At 44.1% G+C, this 22,799-nt stretch overlaps 1 protein-coding gene across 1 annotated transcript in view; it reads right to left on the bottom strand.

The window, feature by feature from the left end:
• Positions 1-22,799, bottom strand: part of PAK2 (p21 (RAC1) activated kinase 2) — a 105,987-nt gene that overhangs the window by 58,779 nt on the left and 24,409 nt on the right. Inside the window, exon 2 of the mRNA XM_062209612.1 lies at positions 1,712-1,919. Coding sequence (XP_062065596.1) covers positions 1,712-1,898 — 187 coding nt within the window. The 5' untranslated portion in view covers positions 1,899-1,919. The remainder of the gene's footprint in view (positions 1-1,711; positions 1,920-22,799) is intronic.

Genomic DNA, 22,799 nt, shown 5'->3' with positions numbered 1-22,799 from the left:
GAAGATGGCCTAAGTCCTTAGGCCCCTGCACCAGCATGGGTGACACAAAGAAGTTCCTGGCTCCTGGCTTTGGATAGGCGCAGTTCTGGCTGTTGCAGCCACCTGGGGAGTGAACCAGTGGATGGGAAGACCTCTCTCTCTCTCTCTCTGCCCCTCTGTAACTCTGCCTTTCAAATAAATAAATAAATCTTTTCTTAAAAAAATGTGCATTTAGTAGTAGTATATATAAAGCAACACTCTTCTAATTAGGGCTTATCTCCTCATATAGACTTAGGAAATACAACTTTAACTCCATTTTACATATAGTACCATCTGTTGAACCATATTACCATGCTTAACATGATAAAAGGAACCCCTTACCCTTATCATAAAATCCAATAATATCCCCAATTCCCCTATTCAATTCTAAAATACAAAAAGCTCAGAAAGTCAAGATTTTTTCCCTTAAATTTGACACCAAAAATTTAGTGACTTCAAGTTATAGAAGACTATTAGGTCTTTATATCATTTTATGTGACTAGATCACTGGTTCTTACTGATCTTTAATTTTTAAATTTATTATTAAGTTAGGGGCCAGCACTGTGGCATAGCAAGTTACGTTACTGCTTGTGATGCCAGCTGCTCTACTTCAGATCCAGCTCCCTGCTAATGTGCCTGGGAAAGCAGAAGATAAAGAGATAGAGAGAGAGAAAGAGGGTGGGGTAGGAAGGAGAGACTGGAACTTAATCTATGTCTCCTGCAGTGGTAGAAAACCAAGGACTTGAGCCACCACCTGTTGTCTCTCAATGTCTGCATTAGCAGGCAGCTGGACTGGAAGTGGGGGAGCCAGGATTTGAACACGGGCACTCTGATAAGGGATGCAGGTGCCCCAAGTAGTGTCTTAACTCTTATGCTCAACACCTACTCCTGCCTCAGATATTTCTGATGCTACTGTAGAATACATGACAGGAAGATAGTATAAGCATTCAAAGGTCAGAAAAGAATCTTAATTCCAAAACACGGTTGGCCTCATAGATTTGCAATAGGGGATTTGGTACCTTCATTATCATTATTATAGCTGCAAGTCTCCTTCAAATATCTCTGCCCTGATCAAGACATGGTTTGTCCTCCACGGGTTCATGTGCTGGACCCGTGGTCCCCAAAGTAATGATATGGAAAGGCGGTGGGTTTTTAAGAAGTGGGGCCTACTGCGACATGACAGGGTCATGACCACCCTCCAGAGGGATCAGTGTTGATCTCCAGGAGTGGATTACGGTTGTGATAAAACCAAAGCGCCAGCCCTTTCCTCAGCTTTTGGCTTCTTGCTTACACAGGTGGCTGTGCTTCTCTGCCATGCTGTGATGCAGCCAGGTGCTCTCAGCAGATGCTAAGCGAGGTTGTTTGGACCTTCCAGCAACTACAATTGTGAACCCAACAATGCACTTTTCTTTACCAACTACCTAGCCTCAGATATTTGTTATAGCAACACGGAACGGACTAAGAAAATCACAAATCTCATCTCAATTATCAGGAAGCTACAAACAAGTAGGATGACCACGAACTTTACAGCTCTATAGTTTTCTATCAGTTTAAAATAAACCAGTCTTTTCAATAATGCCTGTGTATCAATTGCTTTCTTGGATCTACTTACTGTGGTCACCAAAAAGACATCCACATGGGTAGTAATTAGTCTGTCAATACTGAGACTCCTGGAATCACAAGAGCTAGTTACCTTTTTCTGTGCCTGAGAATATGGAGATGATTTTATTCCTTGGCTTTTTTTCTTCTGGAACAGAGGGCAAAGGCTTCAAGCTGTGATTGGCTGACAAGGGGTCTTTGCCTCCAGTGCTAAAGATGGTGCTGCTCATTCGCACAGGAGGTGCTGGAGGCTTGTCTTCCAGTTCTCCGTTATCAGACATGATTCAGAGTTACGAAATGGCCTGGAGAAGGAAAAACAAAAAAACAATAACACAATTAAGGTGAAAACTGGATGGACAAGCACAAACAAAAAGACCTACCCCCTGGGGCCGGCACTATAGTGTAGCAGGTAAAGCCACTGCCTGTGACACCAGCATCCCATATGAGCGTTGGTTCATGCCCAGGCTGCTCTACTTCTGATCCAGCTCACTGCTAACAGCCTGGGAAAAGCAGTGGAAGATGGCAGACGTGCTAGGCCCCTGACACCCACATGGGAGGCCCCAATGAAACTCCTGGCTCCTGGCTTTGGCTTGGCCCAGTCCTGGCTGTTGTGGCCATTTGCGGAGTAAACCAGCAGATGGAAGATCAGTATCTCTCTCTCTCCCCATCTCTCCTTCTAACTCTTTCAAATAAAAATAGATCTTTAGGGGCAGGCAAGGTAGCGCAGCAGTTAAAGCCTGGCCCGCAGTGCTGGTATTCCATATAGGCGCCAGTCCAAGTCCTAGCTGCTGCAATTCCAGCCATTATGGCCATTTGAGGAATGAACCAGTGGATGGAAGACCTCTCCCTCTGGGTCTTTCTATAACTCTTTCAAATAAATAAAATAAATCTTAAAAAAAAAAATCTTTAAAATATAATACCCGGGGCCGGCACTGTGACGCACTAGGTTAATCCTCTGCCTGCAGCGCCGGCATCCCATATAGGCGCCGGGTTCTAGTCCCAGTTGCTCATCTTCCAGTCTAGCTCTCTGCTGTGGCCTGGGAAGGCAGCGGAGGATGGCCCAAGTGCTTGGGCCCTGCACCCGCATGGGAGACCAGGAATAAGCACCTGGCTCCTGGCTTCGGATCGGTGAAGCTCTGGCCGTAGCGGCCATTGGGGAGTGAACCAACGGAAGGAAGACCTTTCTCTCTGTCTCTCTCTCTCATTGTCTGTAATTCTGTCAAATAAATAAATAAAAATCATTAAAATAAAAAATAATTAAAAAATAATAATACCCACCCCCTGCCACAACTCCAAATCAGAAAATATTCTCAATTTAGAGCAAGCTTTTTTCTGACAAGGGCCACCTGGATATCTGTAATGCCATCTGCAGGCCACACACAACTGTAAACTTAAACACTAGCCTGTTACAGATGTACTGAATTTCAAGTTCTGCCTGTGGTTGCCTTGGCAGGGGCAGCCCAATGATTTCACAGGCCTTATACAGCCCACAGGCTGGATGTTCCTGACCCCTGATTTTGAGACATTTGCAAAATTCGGGGGAAAAAAAATCAGTGAATTGAAAGAAAAAAACTGGTTCTCAACAAAGGTAATCTCTCCTAACAAAGTTAGTAAATCGTTAAATAAATTTTGGAGAAACCAAGTGAAAAGCATAATTATGATAACATATCAAAAGTTATTCATCTAATCAATGGATTCTGAGATTGTTCCAATAGAAAGATACACAATGTACAACCTTTTTTAAAAAAAAAAAATTTTTTTTTTATTTGAAAGGAGGAGAGGGAGGGAGAGAGAGAGAGAGAGAGAGAGAGAGACAGACAGACAGAAGAGGAGGGATTTTCCATCCTCTGGTTTATTCCCCAAATGGCCTCAATGGCCAGGGTTGGTCCAGGCCAAAGCCAGAAGCCCAGAGCTCCATCTGGGTCTCCCACCCAAACATTTGTGCCATCTTCTGCTTCTTTCCCAGGTGCAATAGCAGGAAGCTGGATTGGAAGCAGAGCAGCTGGGACTCCAACAAGGGCTCCAATGTAGGACATTCGCAATACGGGCAAAAGCTTAATTCACTGTGCCACAACGTGGCTACCACAAGTCTTTAACCAATACCAATACTAATCTGTTTCCATAAACATCAGTGTTAGGATTACAACTTAGCCTGTACATAAACTTTCTGAAAGGATTCCTAAATGAATGGACCACTGATGCACTGATATTTGGTCTCTCGAACACCTGACATTCTAATCTATATACAGCCTCCTGTGCTCAGCCTGCTCAATCCTGAACATGGCTGAGAGCCACAGTGCGGCCAAATCCCAAGGCTGTTTCCCTGTAACGCTCTGTCCATGCGGCCAGATAACCCCTTCAACAACATGGCTGATTCAGTGGAAACTTCATCCTTGTTTAGATATACTGATAGGCAGGTATTTTATATCTTTTTGAAAAGTACTCACATTGAAAATCAGCTGTAAAGGGGGACAGAATGCCTAATTTACAGGAATTAAAATACCAAGTAAGTAACAGTGGTCTTTCAAAGAGTTCATGGAAAATGTACACTAGGAAAAAGCTAAGCATGAATTTCAGGTTTTTTTTCATAACAAACTTCTCTTTTTATCTTTTTAATCAACTTAATGAAATACCCTCATGTTAGGAAACAACATATTTACCTCACTAAACAAGGTTTTGACTGGTAACTGGATTTTGATTTAATAAGATTAATGCATTTAAATGAACAAGACATATAAACAATGAAAAGAATGCTAACTATATTTTAGAGAATATTAAAAATAAATTTTTATTTTATTCAGTTTGAATACTAGTACCTGAAGAAAAGTAGGTATAATTCTAGAAGAACTGAATTGATGAATGAAGAGATTACTCTACCTAATTCCACTCTAAGTCCTGCGGTTCTTGTTTGCTTGCTGATGCACTACCTTGGTATATTTTATCTGTCAAAATGCAAAATACCAAGGCCAGCACTGTGGCTCACTTAAGGGTTAATCCTCCACCCGCAGCACTGGCATCCCCTATGGGTGCCGGGTTCTAGTCCCAGTTGCTCCTCTTCCAGTCCAGCTCTCTGCTGTGGCCCAGGAAGACAGTGGAGGATGACCCAAGTGTTTGGGCTCCTGCACCAGCATGGGAGACCAAGAAGAAGCACCTGGCTCCGGGCTTCAGATCAGTGCAGCTGGCCGTAGCGGCCATTTGGGGACTGAACCAATGGAAAGAAGACCTTTCTCTTTCTCTCTCTCTCTCTCTAACTCTACCTGTCAAATAGAAAAAAAAGAAAATGCAAAATACTTTTCAGCCTACAGAAGAAGAAAAAGGAGAGAAGGTAAAAAGAAAAAAAAAAAAAGGAAAAATACACATTTCTAGGGCTAACTGCCTGGAAAGGGCCAAAAATGGTAGCAAGATCTCTCTCTCTGATGAGAAAGACTTGCTGGTCAGGGAAGAAAGGGGGTGAGATACAGGCTGGGGCACATGACTTGCCCTCAGGCCGTTCTTCCAAACCAGCTGTTCACACCATGTGTGTTTGGGTTTTTTTTCGTGGGGGTAGGGGCAACTGGCTGTTTGTAAATGCGGGCTACTACCAGTGTGCACTACCAAAGGGAATCTACCTTGCTACAGACTGAATAAAAAGGTTTGGCAACAATACTGCAAGGATTACCTCATGAATTGGTAAATTAAGACAGATGTTTAGGTCTTACTGTACCATAACACTAAGGCATAGAGATTAACACCAGAGCAGTGGTTAATCATAGAACAGTCAGGGCACAATAATTACTTCGTGTAATTAAGTGTAAGTTAAATTCTATCCTAAAAGCTCACATATATGGAAAATGACTAGAAACTGTCAGTGCACTTTCAAGTTGTTTTTAAAGATTTATTTATTTACCTGAAAGCCAGAGTTATGGGAGGGCGGTAGTCGGGAGAAAGATTGATCTATCCACTGGTTCACTCCCTAGATGGCTAAAACTGCCAAAGCTGGGCCAATCTGAAGCCAGGAACCAGGAGCTTCTTCCATGTCTCCCACATGGGTGCAAGGGCCCAAGCACTTGGGCTATCTTCCACTGCTTTCCCAGGCCATCAGCAGGGAGCTGGATAGCAAGAGGAGCAGCCAAGGCTTGAACCAGCGCCCATTAGGGGATGCCAGCCCCAGAGGTGGAGGCTTAACCTACTATGCCACAGCACGGGCACCACTGCTCCCCCTTTAAAGAGAAGATCATGGAGGAGTGTATGGACATGTTTTCAAACCATCAACCCTCACTCCTGTCCTGGGACAGGGAAAATACAAGGTAAGTCTATAGAATCTAATAGTATCAGAAGGTATGCAAGTACCCTAAAGGATGACAGCATATCAAAGGGACAAGGCAAAGAGTAAAAATGTCATACTATATTGACCTAATACATGAATAAACAAACAAGTGTGCATTTGGAAGGGGAAAATCTTTCTTATTGAAGAATCCTAAATTCATATATGTAGATACATTTCCCTCGTAAGAACCCGAGATTAATCCGCCTTTGCCTCGAGTGCAGGCTAAACTTAGTGACTCATTTTCAAGGAACAGATTATGGAAAAGGAAAAACAATTTTGCACTGAAAATAACCTCGGGGGCCGGCATCATGGCACAGTAGGTTAATCTTCTGCCTGCAGTGCTGGCATCCCTTATGGGCTCCAGTTCTGGTCCCGGCTGCTCCTCTTCGATCCAGCTCTCTGCTGTGGCCTGGGATAGCAGTGGAAGATGGCCCAAGTCCTTGGGCCCCTGCACCTGCATAGGAGACCAGGAAAAGGCACCTGGCTCCTGGCTTCGGATTGGTGTAGCTCTGGCCGTTGCGGCCATCTGTGGAGTGTAACCAACGGAAGGAAGACCTTTCTCTCTGTCTCTCCCTCTCACTGTCTGTAACTCTACCTCTCAAATAAATAAATAAAATCTTAAAAAAAAGGAAAGAATCTGTCCACAGCACCAGTGTAAGTCATGTTAACATCATAGCCCCTAATCTACTGTGATACGAGCACACTTCTCTGTCACCGTACTCCTCCTAAATACCAGTAACCCCAGTCCCAAACATGAGGGGGAAAAAAAAAAAAATCACACAAACCCAAACTGAGGGATGCTTTACAAAATTCCTGACAAGTAAACTCCTCAAAACTGCCAAGAACATGAAAAATAAGGAAAGACTACGAACCTGACATGTATCAAAGGAGTTTAAGTTTAAGTGCAATATGGTACCCGAGACTGGATCCTCCAACAGGAAAAACCAAACAAACAAAAAATTGGTGGAAAATACTGGCAAAATCAAAATAAAACCTCGAATCTAATTAACAGTGACATACCACTGTCAGTTTTTTTGCTTTGCAATGCATGTCACATTTATGTAAGATACTAACAGCAAGGAAGCTGGGTGATAGGTAGACACAAAGATAGGAAATCTATTTTTGCAACTTGTCTATAAATCTATCATTATCTTGAAATAAAAAGTCTATTTAAAAAGGAATTAAGAAGTTCCTCAAAAGTTAACTACAGAGCTAGCATATGAACTAGCATTTCCATCCTCAGGTATATATCGACAAAACTGAAAATATTCACACAGAAACTTACATGTACAATGTTCACACACACACACAATCACAGGAGCCAGACAATAGAAACAACCCAAATACCCACCAATTGAAGCTGCAGACCGGATAGACAAAATGTGACATGGCCATTCAATGGAATATCATTTGGCCACAAAAGCAGTGAGGTACTGATGGATGGCACGATATGGATGAGCCCTGAGAGCTTAGTGAACAAAGGCCAGGCACAAAAAGCTGTAACGTATTACATGAGTTCATTGAAATAAAATGTCCAGAACAGGCAAATCCACCGAGATAGTAAAGTTCAGTTCATAAAATGTTGGTAAGTGCTTGCCAGGGGCTGAGGGCAATGAAACGTGACTACTAACAAGCATGGAGTTTCTTTGGAGGGGAGGGATGAAAATATTTTGGAATTAAGACAGTGGTGATGTCTACACAACTCACATAAACTAAAACCAACAAACTGTATACTTTAAAATGGTAACCAGTAGGCTCTGTGCACTATATCTCAAAAACGAATGAAGGTAGGTGTTGTGACACAGCAGGTTAAGACACCACTTTGGGACACCTGCTTCCCATAGCAGAGTGCTGGCTCAGATCCCAGTTACTCCACTTCTGATCCAGCTTCCTGGTGATGCATCCTGTGAGGTAGCAGATGATGGCTCAAGTACTTGGGTCCCTGCCACTCACGATAGACCCAAATGAAGTTCAAGGCTGCTCGCTTCGGTCTGAGCTAGCCCAGGCTGTTGCAGGTATTTGGGAAGTAAACCATTGGATGGACAATTTCTCTCACTCCACCTTTCAAATAGATTAAAATAAACATTAAAAAAAATAAAAAGATGAGAGCCAATGTCGTGGCGTGGCAGCTTAAACCTCAGCCTATGACACCAGCATCTCCTATGGGCAACAGTGCAAGACCTGGCTGCTCCCTGCTAATAAGCCTGGGAAAAGCAGCAGGACATAGACCATGTACTTGGGACCCTGCAAACCACCTGTGCTAATGAGCTTGGGAAAAGCAGAAGATGGACCATGAACTTGGGCCCCTGCCACCCAAAGGGAGACCTGGATAGAGCTCCTGGCTCCAGCCTAGATCAGCCCTGACCATTACAGCCAACTGAACCAGTAAATGGCAGATGTCTGTGTGTGTGTGTGTATGTGCAACTCTCAAATAAGTAAATCTTTAAAAAAAAAAAAGATTGGGCCGGCACCTTGGCTCAGTAGGCTAATTCTCTGCCTTGTGGCGCCGGCACACTGGGTTCTAGTCCCGGTCGGGGCACCGGATTCTGTCCCGGTTGCCCCTCTTCCAGGCCAGCTCTCTGCTATGGCCCGGGAGTGCAGTGGAGGATGGCCCAGGTCCTTGGGCCCTGCACCCCATGGGAGACCAGAAGCACCTGGCTCCTGCCTTCCGATTAGCGCGGTGCGCCGGCCGCAGCGGCCAGTGGAGGGTGAACCAATGGCAAAAAGGAAAACCTTTCTCTCTGTCTCTCTCTCTCACTATCCACTCTGCTTGTAAAAAGAAAAAAAAAAAAAAGATTAAAAAATGCTGCTGTTATCATTGGTATTTGTAAGACTGTCTGCTAGATACCTGAGTAAATAAGATGACTGAGGTCTTCTCCCAAGAGTTCAGTCTAGTGTTTTGCTTCGTTGGCGGTGTCGCTGTTTTAAGATTTATTATCTAGGACAGTGCCAGCATCCCATATGGGTGCCAGTTCAAGTCCCAGCTGCTCCACTTCTGATTCAGCTCCCTGCTAATGCACCTGGGAAAGCAGCAGAAGATGGAGCAAGGCCTTGGGCCCCTGCACCCATATGGGAGACCTGAAAGAAGCTCCTGGCTCCAGGCTTCGGAATGGCTCAGCTCCAGCCACTGCAGCCATTTGGAGAGTGAGCCAGAGGATGAAGACTCTCTCTCTCTACCTCCCTCTGTGTATTTTAAATATTTTTTTAAATAAATCTTTTTTTAAAAAGATTATCTACTTATTTTTTTCTTTGAAAGGTAGATCATCAGAGAAAGAGGGAAAGACAGAGACTGAGATTAAGATTCTAACCACTGATTCACTGGCCAAACTGCTGCAACAGTCAAGGCTGGTCAGGCCAAAGCAGGAGCCAGGAGCTCCATCCTGTTCTCCCAGTGGGTAGCAAGGGCCCAAGTCCTTGGCCCACCTTCTGCTGTCTTCCAGGCATGATAGAAGGAAGCTGGATTGGAAGCCAAGTAACCAGGCCCAGAACTAGCACTCCCATATGCAGCTCAACCCACTGTGCCACAATGCCAACCTCTACAGGTCCAATTTAACAGAATGACAGACTAACTAGTTCACATCTTCTAAAAATGTTATTTATTCATTGCTATTTATCTGAAAGGCAGAGTGGCAAAGAGAAGAGGAAGAGGAAGCGGCAGGGGGAGAGAAAGAGAGGAAAAACAGGGAGGGGGAGGGGAGATAAGGGGAGAGAGAGAGATCTATCTTCCATCTACTGGTTCACTCCCCAAATGCCCACAACAGCCAGAGCAGGGCCAGGCCAAAACCAGGAGCCTGGAACTCAACCTGAGTCTCCCACATGGGTGGCAGGAACCAAAGTACCTGAGCCATCACTGACTGCCACCCAGGCACTTGAACAGGAAGCTAGACCAATACTAGGTAGTCCAATATGTGATGTGAGCACCCCAAGCGGCGACCTCAACTGCTCTACCACAACGCCCACGACAAAACCAATATAAACTCGTTTAAATTAATGTAGGCATGCCCTTTATCAGCATCTGTTCTCAACACATGAATATTGATGTCACTAAGTTGCTTCATAATAGCAGTTTTAAAAACATTTTGGCCTAGCCTGCACGGCGGCTAAATAGGCTAATCCTCCACCTTGCGGCGCCAGCACACCGGGTTCTAGTCCCGGTTGGGGCGCCGGATTCTGTCCTGGTTGCCCCTCTTCCAGGCCAGCTCTCTGCTGTGGCCCAGAAAGGCAGTGGAGGATGGCCCAAGTGCTTGGGCCCTGCACCCCATGGGAGACCAGGAGAAGCACCTGGCTCCTGCCTTCGGATCAACGCAGTGTGCAGGCCGCAGCGCGCCAGCCACGGCGGCCATTGGAGGGTGAACCAACGGCAAAGGAAGACCTTTCTCTCTGTCTCTCTCTCTCATTGTCCACTCTGCCTGTCAAAAAATAAAAAAATAAATTTTGGCCTCAAGACTGCTTTACATTATTTTTTATTTATATTTTTACTCTTTTCCTTTACACAATTAAATTTTTTCCTACAAATTGTTGAGGATCCCCAAAATTTTGTTTATAAGGGTTGTATCGGGGCCGGTGCTGTGGTGCAGCAGGTTAACGCCCTGGCCTGAAATACTGGCATCCCATATGGGCGCTGGTTCGAGACCCAACTGCTCCACTTCCGATCCAGCTCTCTTCTATGGCCTGGGAAAGCAGTAGAGGATGGCCCAAGTCCTTGGGCCCCTGCACCTACGTGGGAGACCTGGAGGAAGCTCCTGGCTCCTGGCTCTGGATCAGAGCAGCTCCAGCTGTTGTGGCCAATTGGGGAGTGAACCATCAGATGGAAGACCTCTTTCTTTCTGTGTAACTCTTTCAAATTAAAAAAAAAAAAAAAAAAAAGAGTTGTGGGGCCAGCGCTGTGGCGCAGCGGGTTAATGCCCTGGCCTGAAGCGCCTGCATCCTACATGGGCTCCGGTTCTAGTCCCAGCTGCTCCACTTTCAATCCAGCTCTCTGCTGTGGCCTGAGAAAGCAGTAGAAGATGGCCCAAGTCCTTGGGCCCCTGCACTCATGTGGGAGACTCGGAAGAAGTTCCTGGCTCCTGGCTTCGGAACAGCGCAGCTCTGTTTGATGCGGCCATCTGGAGAGTGAACCAGCAGATAGAAGACCTCTCTCTCTGCCTCTCCTCTCCTCTGTGTAACTCTGACTTTCAAATAAATAAATAAATCTTTAAAAAAAAAAAAAAAAAGAGCTGTATCTACATTTATTGAGAAACTGAAACAAGTTATTTAAGCACTTAACTCATTTAACACAATAAGCCTATTACATTAATATAAATAATGTTTTTTATTTAAAACATTTTAAAGTTCATTTCATTTTTATTTAAAAGGCAGAGAGAGAGAGAGAAAGAAGAGAGAGAGAGGGAGAGAAGCAGAGATCTCTCATCCACTGGTCTACTCCCCAAATGCCCACAGAGCCAAGGCTACACTGGGTCAAAGGAAGGAGCCAAGAACCTAAATACTGGAGCCATCACCTGCTGCCTCCCAAGGTGTGCATTTACAAGAAGCTGAACTTGGAACTGCGGCTGGCACTCAAACTGAACACAGTCTAATATGGGACACAGGCATCTTAATTGATGTCTTAACCACTGTGGTCAATGGCTATCCCATAAGTAGTATTTTTAAATGAAAAAAAAAAAAAAAGACTATTTTCCAAAACAATATAAATTCAGCAAGAAAACTGGCATTATTTTGTATTTTTGCAAATATTTTTAATGTCTGGCTTAGTAGAGGACAGCTGGACTCTCAAATCTATTTCTGCACTTAATCTGCTGTGGTGCTGTTTTAGATGAAGTTTATTAAATTCTAGCTTACACAAATATGTAGCTGCAAAGGTAGAAGTATTTTAACAATTTTTAGATAACTTTGGATAGTCTGCTTTGATATTATACCAGATTCAACCTTCCAAATGTTAGGTGTGGAATCTGGAACCAGAGGAACCAATTTTCAGTATGATTATATTAAACCTGCTCATTTCTTTCAAACTTTGAATGGATCTTTTACCCGTGCATAAATGTCATGCTTTTATCAAGCATGTTTTCTTTCAAAACATTGGTTTACCAGGTTTTGAAGATACTCTGAATGTAGACACATCATGCACAATAAAAACAAAATCTATTAATATCACCACTGATCTCATCAGAAAAATCTCAAGTACTGGGAAACCATCAAACTCAACATCGGCATAAAATTTTTAAAGATTTATTTATGTGTTTATTTCAAAAGCAGAGTTACAGAGAGGCAGAAGGCAGAGAAAGAGAGAGAGGTCTTCCATCCACTGGTTCATTTCCCAAATGGCCACAAGGGCTAGAGCTGGGCCAATCTGAAGCCAGAAGCCAGGAGATTCTTCCAGGTTTCCCACACCAGTGCAGGGGCCCAGGAGGCTTTACCCACTATGCCACAGTGCCGGCCCCAAAACTTTTTATTTTATTTTTTTAAATATGGGCCGGAGCCATGGCTCACTTGGTTAATCCCCCACCTGGAAGAGAAGCAACTGGGACTAGAACCTGGTGCCCATATGGGATTCCGGAGCTGCAGGAGACAGCTTAACGTTCTATGCCATAGCACTAGGCCCTAAATACATTCTTAAGTGAAACTGACTTTTTTTTTTTCTAATTTTATTTATTTATTTATTTATTTATTTATTTATTCAGTCAGTCATTCAAGAGGCAGAGAGACACGAAGTATCTATCGGTTCCTTTCCTAAATACCCATAACCCAGAGGCTAGAAACTCAACCCAGGTCTCCCATGTAAACAGCAGGAACCCAACTACTTGAGCCATCACTGTTGCCTCCCAGGGTCTGCATCAGTTGGAAACTGTTGTCAGAAGCTGCAATCAAGACCTGGACCGAAAGTGAGAGATCAAATCCAGCCACTCTGAAGTGGGATGCAGTGCCTTAACCACTAGGCTAAACGCCTGCTCCTTGAAACTGTTTAGTCAATAGCTAGATTTCCAAGCTAAGTACAAAAATCAACTCAGGGGCTGGCGCCTTGGCTCACTTGGTTAATCCTCTGCCTGCGGCACCGGCATCGCCGGGTTCTAGTCTCAGTTGCTCCTCTTTCAGTCCAGCTCTCTGCTGTGGCCCAGGAGGGCAATGGAGGATGGCCCAAGTCTTTGGGCCCTGCACCCACATGGGAGACCAGGAGGAAGCACCTGGCTCCTGGCTTCGGATCAGTGCAGTGTGCTGGCCGTAGCGGCCATTTGTGGGGTGAACCAATGGAAGGAAGACCTTTCTCTGTCTTTCTAACTGTACCTGTCAAATGAATAAATAAAAAATCTTAAAAAAATCAGCCGGCGCCGCGGCTCACTAGGCTAATCCTCCGCCTTCCAGCACCGGCACACCAGGTTCTAGTCCCGGTCGGGGCGCCGGATTCTGTCCCGGTTGCCCCTCTTCCAGGCCAGCTCTCTGCTGGGGCCAGGGAGGGCAGTGGAGGATGGCCCAAGTGCTTGGGCCCTGCACCCCATGGGAGACCAGGAGAAGCACCTGGCTCCTGCAATCGGATCAGTGCGGTGCGCCGGCCGCAGCGGCCATTGGAGGGTGAACCAATGGCAAAAAGGAAGACCTCTCTCTCTCTCTCTCTTTTTTTTTTTTTTGACAGGCAGAGTGGACAGTGAGAGAGAGAGACAGAGAGAAAGGTCTTCCTTTGCCGTTGGTTCACCCTCCAATGGCCGCCGCGGTAGGCGCGCTGCAGCCGGCGCACCGCGCTGATCCGATGACAGGAGCCAGGTGCTTCTCCTGGTTTCCCATGGGGTGCAGGGCCCAAGGACTTGGGCCATCCTCCACTGCACTCCCTGGCCACAGCAGAGAGCTGGCCTGGAAGAGGGGCAACCGGGACAGGATCGGTGCCCCGACCGGGACTAGAACCCGGTGTGCCAGCGCCACAAGGTGGAGGATTAGCCTAGTGAGCCGCGGCGCCGGCCCAGGAAGACCTTTCTCTCTCTCTCTCTCACTGTCCACTCTGCCTGTCAAAAATAAATAAATAAATAAATAAAATAAAATAAAATAAAAAAATCAACTCAGTATGTAACATGGTTGGAAATTGTGTATTTGCAGCAGTATTCACCATATTGCTTTTCATGACAACACCATAAAGACTGGCAAACTTTCGTGAGTTAGCCACAGACAGCCTAGATAACATTTACACAAGAAACAACACAAAATTTTAAGCAAATGATGTTATGCAGTAGAACAGTTTTCCCCTATACTCTGGCTCTCCTAATTTTTTCTATTATTCAAAGTACTGTGTAGCAACTTTTAATAAAATTTTTTTTGTACAAATTCAGTCTAATAGAAATGAAGAGGAGACCATCTCTTTCTTTCTTTTTTTTTTTTTTTTGACAGGCAGAGTTGGAGAGAGAGAGAGACAGAGACAGAGAGAAAGGTCTTCCTTTTCCGTTGGTTCACCCCACAAATGGCCACTACAGCTGGTGCGCTGCACTGATCTGAAGCCAGGAGCCAGGAGCTTCCTCCTGGTCTCCCATGTGGGTGCAGGGCCCAAGCACTTGGGCCATCCTCTACTGCCCTCCTGGGCCATAGCAGAGAGCTGGACTGGAAGAGAAGCAACCGGGACAGAATCCGGCACCCCAACCAGGACTAGAACCCGGGGTGCCAGCGCCGCAGGTGGAGGATTAGCCAAGTGAGCCGCGGCGCCAGCCCGTCTATTTATGGTGACTTTACAGAATAGATAATAGCTGTGTTTCAAGGAATTCAAATTAATTTGAGTATCCTTTCGGCAACGTCTGCCAAAACAACCCCCAAATTTAAACACATGAGTCATGGCTGTCCCCAGTGAAATTACTCAACATGACAAATATGACAGCAACTACAAACAATACGCCAGAGAAGCGTTTGGATCTTAGCAAACACAGGCACGTCCCTTGGTTAATAATGGTGCTGCAGCTTGGCCGGACTTCATCTCTTCAGCTCGGGATTTCTCTGACTCAGTCTCTGTGTCTTCAGCTGTAACTCAGAGACGAGTCAGAATCTCTAACAAGCTTCCTCAAGATTTTCTATGTGCTTTTTGTTTCTTTCCTTAGAGAATGAAGAGCTGGTTAAACATTTGTACATTTTAATTATCACGCAATAACTAAACATAAAACATTACTCTCCCTGTCTACACCTTCTCTTCCAGCGGCTCACAACCTGCTAAGGACTAAACTCTGGCGTTTTAGGGTCATTTAACTCTAAACTACTGATCAATCTGACAAATCCTATGTTTCATGTTCCCCATATATATCAAAGACCTTCCTGGGCTAAATCATTTTTGTATATATATTTCTCCATTGTTAATTTTTCTTTAGGGGCCAGCATCCACGTGAGTGCTGGTCCAGTCCTGGCTGCTCTGCTTCTGATTCTGCTCCTGCTAGTGAACTTGGGGAAGCAGCAGCAGGTGGCCCAAGTGTTTAGGACCTTGCCACCCACACAGGAAGCCTAAATGAGTTCCAGGCTCCTGGCTTTGGCTTGACCCAGGCTCAGCCATTGTGGCCACTTGGGAAGTAAACCAGAGGACAGAAGATCTCTCTCTGTCATTCTTTTAAATACTAAAATATGTCTTAAAAATGCTTTTCTTTGGCGCCGGCACTGTGGCTTATTGGGTAAGGCTGCCGCCTACAGTGCAGGCATCTCTAATGGCAGTTCAAGTCCCAGCTGCTCCACTTGATCTAGCTCTCTGCTATGGCCTGGGAAAGCAGTTGAAGATGGCCCAAGTCATTGGAGCCCTGCACCCGTGTGGGAGACCCGGAAGAAGCTCCTGGCTTCGGATCAACACAGCTCGGGCTGTTCTGGCCAACTGGAGAGTGAACCCGAGGGATAGAAGACCTCTCTCTCTCTCTGCCTCTCCTTCTCTGTATAACTCTGACTTGCAAGTAAAAGAAAATAAATCTTTAAAAAATGTGTTTAAAAAAAGTTTTTCTTCATCCTTTTATTTATCCAACCAAATCTTAAGGCTCAGTGAAAACCAGTCCCTTCGATTGGAACTCCAGAGGCCCCTGGGGAAGTAAGGAAGAAACATACATGACTTAACCCTCCAGGAACCCTGAGAGAAGGGAAGGGAGAAACATACATTACAATCATCAGAGGCTCCATCTACAGGACATCTTGCCCATCTGGGACCTAATTGAGCACTCTACAAACTTCTATTCATAATAGGCTAGGCTGATGTCAGTACCCTAATTGGTTCACATAGAATACCTTATTAGCATATATCTTGACCAATCCTGCAAACTTCCTCCTTTAGGGCTGTCGCTGTGGTGTAGTAGGTTAAGCATCTGCCTGAGGCACTGGCATCCCATATTGGCGCCAGCTCAAGTCCTGGCTGCTCCACTTCCGATCCAGCTCCCTGCTAACATGCCTATGGAAAATGGACCAAGTCCTTAGGTCCCTGCATCCACTTGGGAGACCCAGAAGAAGCTCTTTGGCTCCTGTCTTCGGATCAACCCAGCTCCAGCCGTTGTGGCCATTTGGGAAGTGAACCAGCAGATGGAAGACCTCTGTCTCTCCTTCTCTGTAACTCTGCCTCTCAAACAAATAAATAAATAAATCTTAAAAAATAAAAAAGAAACACATAAAAACCCACAGACACAGCCTTTATCCACAGCCCCTTTCTGGGTAGACAACCCTTTGGGGACCCTTCCCAGCTGCTAGGAGATTTCTCTGCTTCTTTCAATAAACTTTCTTCGCTTTGCTCCTTCCTCCTTGTCTGTGTGCCTCACTTCATGGTCATGAGACAACAAACCTGGCACAGAAGAGAGCTGCAATACAGAAGACTGTAACACTCCTTGATGGACCTGGCAGAGGAGCGGCTAAGATCCCACCGCAGAGGAGAGTCTGTAACACAGGAGCTGCACCATTTCTTCTTCTTCATTTGTTTAAGATTTATTTTTATTTATTTGAAAGGCAGAGTTACAGATATGGAGAGAAAAGGAAGGAGATAGAGACAGAGAGGGACCTTCCATCCGCTGGTTCACTCCCTTAAATGGCTGCAAAGGCCAGAGCTAGGCCAGTCTGAAGCCAGGAGCTACTTCTGAGTCTCATACAGGTGGCAGGAGCCCAAGTACTCGGGATATCTTCCACTGCTTTTCCCAGGCGATTAGCAAGGAGGTAGATCAGAAGTGGAGCATCTGGGACTCAAACCAGCACCCACATAGGATGCTCGTCTTGCTGGTGGCAGCTTAGCCTGCTATGCCACAATGCCAGCCCTGGAAGCTATGCCAAAGAATCTGGCAAAAAAAAAAAAAAAAAAAGAAGAAGAAGAAGAAGAAGAAACTGCCACACCTCTTGGGGACAAGACACAGACCCCAGAAACTAGAGCCTCAGACTCCTCCTTGCCAGTACTCCTGCAACACCTTTTTAAGGTCACTGCTGTCTATCCCTGCTCAAAATAACCCCTCATCCACTGAACTTAAGTTACACAGGAAAATAAATTCAGAGAGCATTAAAACTATAAAGGATTAGAATTCATCTACCTTTATTTTATATTGGAAAGAAGTGATCTACAAAAAAGTAAGTGGTTTGCCTGAAATCACACTGATCGACTTAACAAAACCACACCCAGAATTCAAGTTTCCTAACAACTTCTAATCTCATACTCTTTTTTTTTCTCTCTTATGTTTATACGCTGGACCATTCTTTGGCAGTGAACTACAACTGTGCCTCCTTATTTATTATTTCATGTGCTTTCTCCACTTAAGGCTTCAAGCAATTCAAAAGCAGGGACTTTGCATGTATGAGACAGTAAATTTACTGATTTGAGGTCCCACACTCTGTCCCCAGATGAAACGCTACTCTTGAATTTATTGGTTCTTTTATCAAGCAGCATTTCACAACAAATAAATTATGTCTAATTAACAAAACTATCTCTGGAAACAGCTGGATTTTCCCCTTCACCTGATTCCCATTAAGCAGAGAACTTTTTTGTGCATCCCTTTCACTGAGAGTGTCAAATACCTAGAAACGCCAAATGTTGCTGTGTAAGGTTCTTTACATTCAATTTATATTTTCATAAAAAAATACAAACCCAATTCATGACAAAAATACTGATTTGCCTTATCTTTTGCTCTACCATTACTCAAAACTGTTTCAAGAGCAAATGACAAGGAGTGTCTCTCTTCAAATCTGCTCACTTTTTGCTACTTTTCAGCGAAAAACAAGTAGGCGAAACAGAAAGTGTGCCCAAAACACACTGTACTCTTCTAACAGGCCCATTGTTTAACAGTGACACAACTCAAAACACAAACAATTACTCTGTTGTCTACTGAAGGAGACTAGGGTAGCTAACTATACGACAGAAATGAAGAAAGTAGTGTGTCCAGAACTAGTCAGCCAAACTAGTGGAAATTACTAAATTTATTTTAATCTACTAGGATCAATACGGTACCCCAGGCACAAAACATACACACAGAAACACAAGATAATTTTTAGTACCACATGAGTGTAATAACACAATACTAACTAATCAGACTTCTAATTGTCTCTAATAAACAGCAAGAGCTTCAACACCAGTGGCCCTTATTGCCCCTCTTCAAAAAAAGCCATAAATGCCTTTAACAGCAAAACATCAGTGAAAATGTCCCCAGATCACCAGTGAGACAACATACAGTATACACAGAAATTTGATGACAACGGTATGAAGGAGCCCAAGTACTTGGACCATCTTTGCTGTTTTCCCAGGTGCATTAGCAGGGAGCTGGATCAGAAATGGAGCAGCAGGGACTTGAACCAGCACCTATATGGGATGCTGGTGCGGCAGGCTTTGGGTTTACCCACTACACCACAGTGCCAGCCCCTGTACCTCCACTTTAACATAGACAATAAAACCCAGAATCTATCTAGACTGCAAAATATCTCTCTCATATCAGACTAAGACCTAAAGGGCTATACTATGTATAAGGATAAATGAGTAATGAGTACTAAGCCCTTGGGAGCAGGATGGCTAAGAAAGCCTCAAGCACTTTAAGCATGGTGAAGGCAGGGGTCGGGGATGGGGAAAGGATCTTTGAAAAAATCCTAATAATAAAAAGCATGTTTATGGTTCACATTCATCCCACCTAAGAAGTTAAAAAAAAAAAAAAAAAAAAAAGGTCAACAGACTTAATTGAATGTGTTCCTAAATCCACAGCACTCTCTGGTGAGTGACAGAAGCAAATATAAAACCTCTCTGGAGAAATTAACCTCAACCTAGGTTTCAGATATCACCCAAAGATAAAGTTCCAAGGAAAAGGAGCAGCTCACATGGAGAACCAGAAGAGCAAGGCTCCCTGACTGAGAACTTGCCCAAGGGACTGGGGAAACAGAACAGAATCATGAGACAGAACATGTACAACAAACCGGGGGAGGAAGAAAAAGAAAAGGGCAGATAGGAAAAACATCGTAAGAGAATTTCCAGAAAGAAAAAACAGTGTCAAAAATTGAAGCAACATTTGAAGTAAAAGGCAGCTGCCCAGACACAGCAGAAGGGAGAATCCATGACCTGGGGGGATGCAGCGGAAGAAAATGCTGAAAATACAGCAAGAGAGACAAAGAGACAAAAAATATGCGAGAGGCGTGGGCGTCTGGTGCAGCAGTTGAGATGCTGCTTGAGGCACACAAAGTGCCTGGGGTTGAGACCCAGCTCCACGTGCACCTCAAGGTGCAGACTAAGGTCCTAGTTTCTAGCTCCTGGCCTGGCTCAGCCCCAGCTGTCTGAAGAATTCAGGGAGTGCACTGGTGGAAGAAGTCCCTGTGTTCCCGTGCATGTTCTCTCACCCCGTCTCCTTCCTTCCCCCAGAAAAAATTAAAAACATCTAAACATTAATGCATTAAGCATCAAACCTAAGTCCAAAAACCCCCAGCAAAATTAATGCAAAGAAAGAAAGGAGGTAAGCAGCAGAAATTGCTGGACAGAAAGCTAATTTACCACAGAGAAGACCAACAAAGCTAAAAGTTAAATCCTAGACGAGCTGGGGCTGGAGCTCTCTGAAACTCTTTCATATAAATAAAATAATAATAAAAAAATCCTAGACAAGCTAGTCAGATCTCCCTGACAAAATTAATCAAAAGAGCACAAATTAACATTAGGAATGAAAATCAGTTCTGCCGACATCTAGTGAGATGGCACAGGTATCAGATGTTCTGCAAGGTGCTCTCACTCCCGAACATCCCATCCCACACTGATTTATCATTAAAAAACATCATTAACTGAATCTAGTGCACAGTTCTATTTCACCAAGATTTTTTTTTACAGTTTTTACATTGAAATTTTCCAGATACGCAACCACCAGGTAAAGCAATACAAGTTTGTACTTTGTTTTGCTCAGACTTCACTAAGATACGTATTCAGCATTTGGAAAGTCACTGTCACCAAGAATACTCTGTGCATGCCAGGTAAGTCACCAACAGTGGTCCACTTGTGTTTGCACTGCATCCAAGCCTATGGCGCAGACACAAACGCCCATTACTTCAGAATGGCTTTCAGTGTAGTTGTAGTCAAGATACACAAACGAAAATAGGCTTTTCATTAGTTTTCCTTTTCTTTTTTTTCTATTACACTTAGAACATGATATTGATTTCTCCCTTGAAATTCTATATGGATAGGCTTAATAATCTGATTTTCACTTCATAGGAAAGCAGTGTAACATAGTGTTTAAGAGTACAGATTATATCTTTTGACTCAGATGTCCTATTTCTAGGAATCTATTCCAAAGATACACTGGCAAAAATACAAAGACATACACATTAGGCTATTACTGTAGCATTATCTGTGCAAAAAAAAAAAAAAAACAACAACAACAAACTAGAAGCAATTCAAATACTCATAGATACAGGACTGGCTGAATTAACTATCGTATATCACATACAGAAGTACTGTGAAACTATAAAAACAAATAAGAGGGGCCTGCACTGTGGTACAGCAGGTAAAGTCACCACCTGCAATGCCGGCATCCCATATAGGCGCCGGTTTGAGTCCCGGCTGCTCCACTTCTCATCCAGCTCTCTGCTATGGCCTGGGAAAGCAGCAGAAGATGGCCCAAGTCCTTGGGCCCCTGCACTCCTGTGGGAGACCCAGAAGAAGCTCCTGGCTCCTGGCTTCGGATCAGCGTAGCTCCAGCCGGTGCAGCCAATTGGGGAGTGAACCACCGGATGGAAAACCTTTCCCTTCCTCCTTCCTCCTCTTTCCCTCTCTCTCTGCCTCTGCCTATCAAATAAATAAATAAATATTTTTTTTTTAATTAAAAAAAAAAAAAACCAGAAAACCACTGTATATACTACCATGGAATGATCTCCAAGATATATTAAGCGCAAATGTAAGATGGAAAAATTGGGGGGGGGGGGCATATCAATACACACACACTTTTTTTTTTTTTTTTAAGATAGAGCAAGAAAGAAAGTTCTCATCCATTGGTTTACTCTTCAAATGCCTATAATGGTTAGGGCTGGGTCAAGCAGAAGTCAGGTACTCAATCCAGTTCTCCGACGTGGTTTGGCAGGAACCAATTACTTAAGCCATAACTGCTGTCTCCCACTGTGATGAACAGCAAACAGCAAGCTGGAGTTAGGAGCTGGAGGCAGTTAGCAAGCCCAGGCACTCTCAAATGATATGTGGGTGTCTTAACTTGCTTCTTAATCACTAGCCAATTGCCACCCCAACATGTTTTAATGAAATAAACCATAATTTTTTTCATTTTTTTTAAAAAAGATTATTTATTTATTTGAGAGGCAGAGTTATAGACAATGAGAGGGAGAGACAGAGAGAAAGGTCTTCCATCCACTGGTCACTGCCTAAAGGGCCACAATAGCTGGAGCTGAGCTGATCTGAAGTCAGGAGCCAAGGCCGCCTCTGGTTCTCCCACGGGGGTGTGGGAGCCAAGCACTTGGGCCATCTTCTACAGCTTTCCCAGTCCATAGCAGAGAGCTGGACTGGAAGAGGAGCAGCTGGGACTTGAACCAGTGCCCATATGGCATTCTAGCACCGTAGGTGGAGGCTTAGCCCACTACACCATAGCACCAGCCTCTTCAGTCTTCTTGAGGTATACTTGACACAGTTACACCATGTGTGTGTGGAGGGATGAGGAACCATGTTTTCTAACAGTTACTTTGAGACAGAAAGGGCACAAAATGGAGAAGAGTGAGTAAAAAGCTAGACTTTTCTGAATGTATTTTGCTTTGTATACTTGATTTTGAAACTTTCTAACAATCCCTTGCTCACTAGAAACAGTCACCTTGTTATTTTTCATTTTGTAGAATAACATATGAACCTTGTTTAGCTTTACAATTAAGAGCAAAATACTGAACAGAACTGAATGTAAACTGGCAGTGGGTCCAAGTTTTCACGGCCCCTGCAACATCTTTAATGAGCACAACATCTATAAAGGGAACATTTTGCAATACTATATGTATCACACACTCAGCAAACATGCACTACCCAGGTGGCATGGACTCTGTTATTATCTATTATGATGGATCCTATTTCCTCTACTGAACTCTATGTGGAAAGATACTGATTTTTAAAGCTTTTTATTCTCCAATAGCACCTAGCAAAGGACAACTTTCATTACAGAAGCTCAAACATCGTTAGCAGTTTTAGGCAAACTCACTCCTGCCACTAATCAAGTGTAAACTGAAAGCAGAATCACTGTTCCATTTAGTGCCTTCCATCAATCACCAATGAAATCAAACAGCACCTGCATTACTGTTCTCATGGTGAGTTGGGATGGGAGACTGCAGGATGTGAAAAATGTTTTGACAAGTTTTTATCTGAGTTTATTGTCTCTTACTCTTTTTTTTCCTCCAATGTTTTGCTACCTTAGAAGAAATGAGTTACTAATTGCATAAGACTGTCTATAGGAGCCAGCGATGGGCACCAACTGGAGTCTCA

Source organism: Lepus europaeus, chromosome 2 (assembly GCF_033115175.1).
Source record: "Lepus europaeus isolate LE1 chromosome 2, mLepTim1.pri, whole genome shotgun sequence".
Lineage (NCBI taxonomy): Eukaryota > Metazoa > Chordata > Mammalia > Lagomorpha > Leporidae > Lepus > Lepus europaeus.
This window is presented reverse-complemented; position numbering and strand designations above follow the sequence as displayed.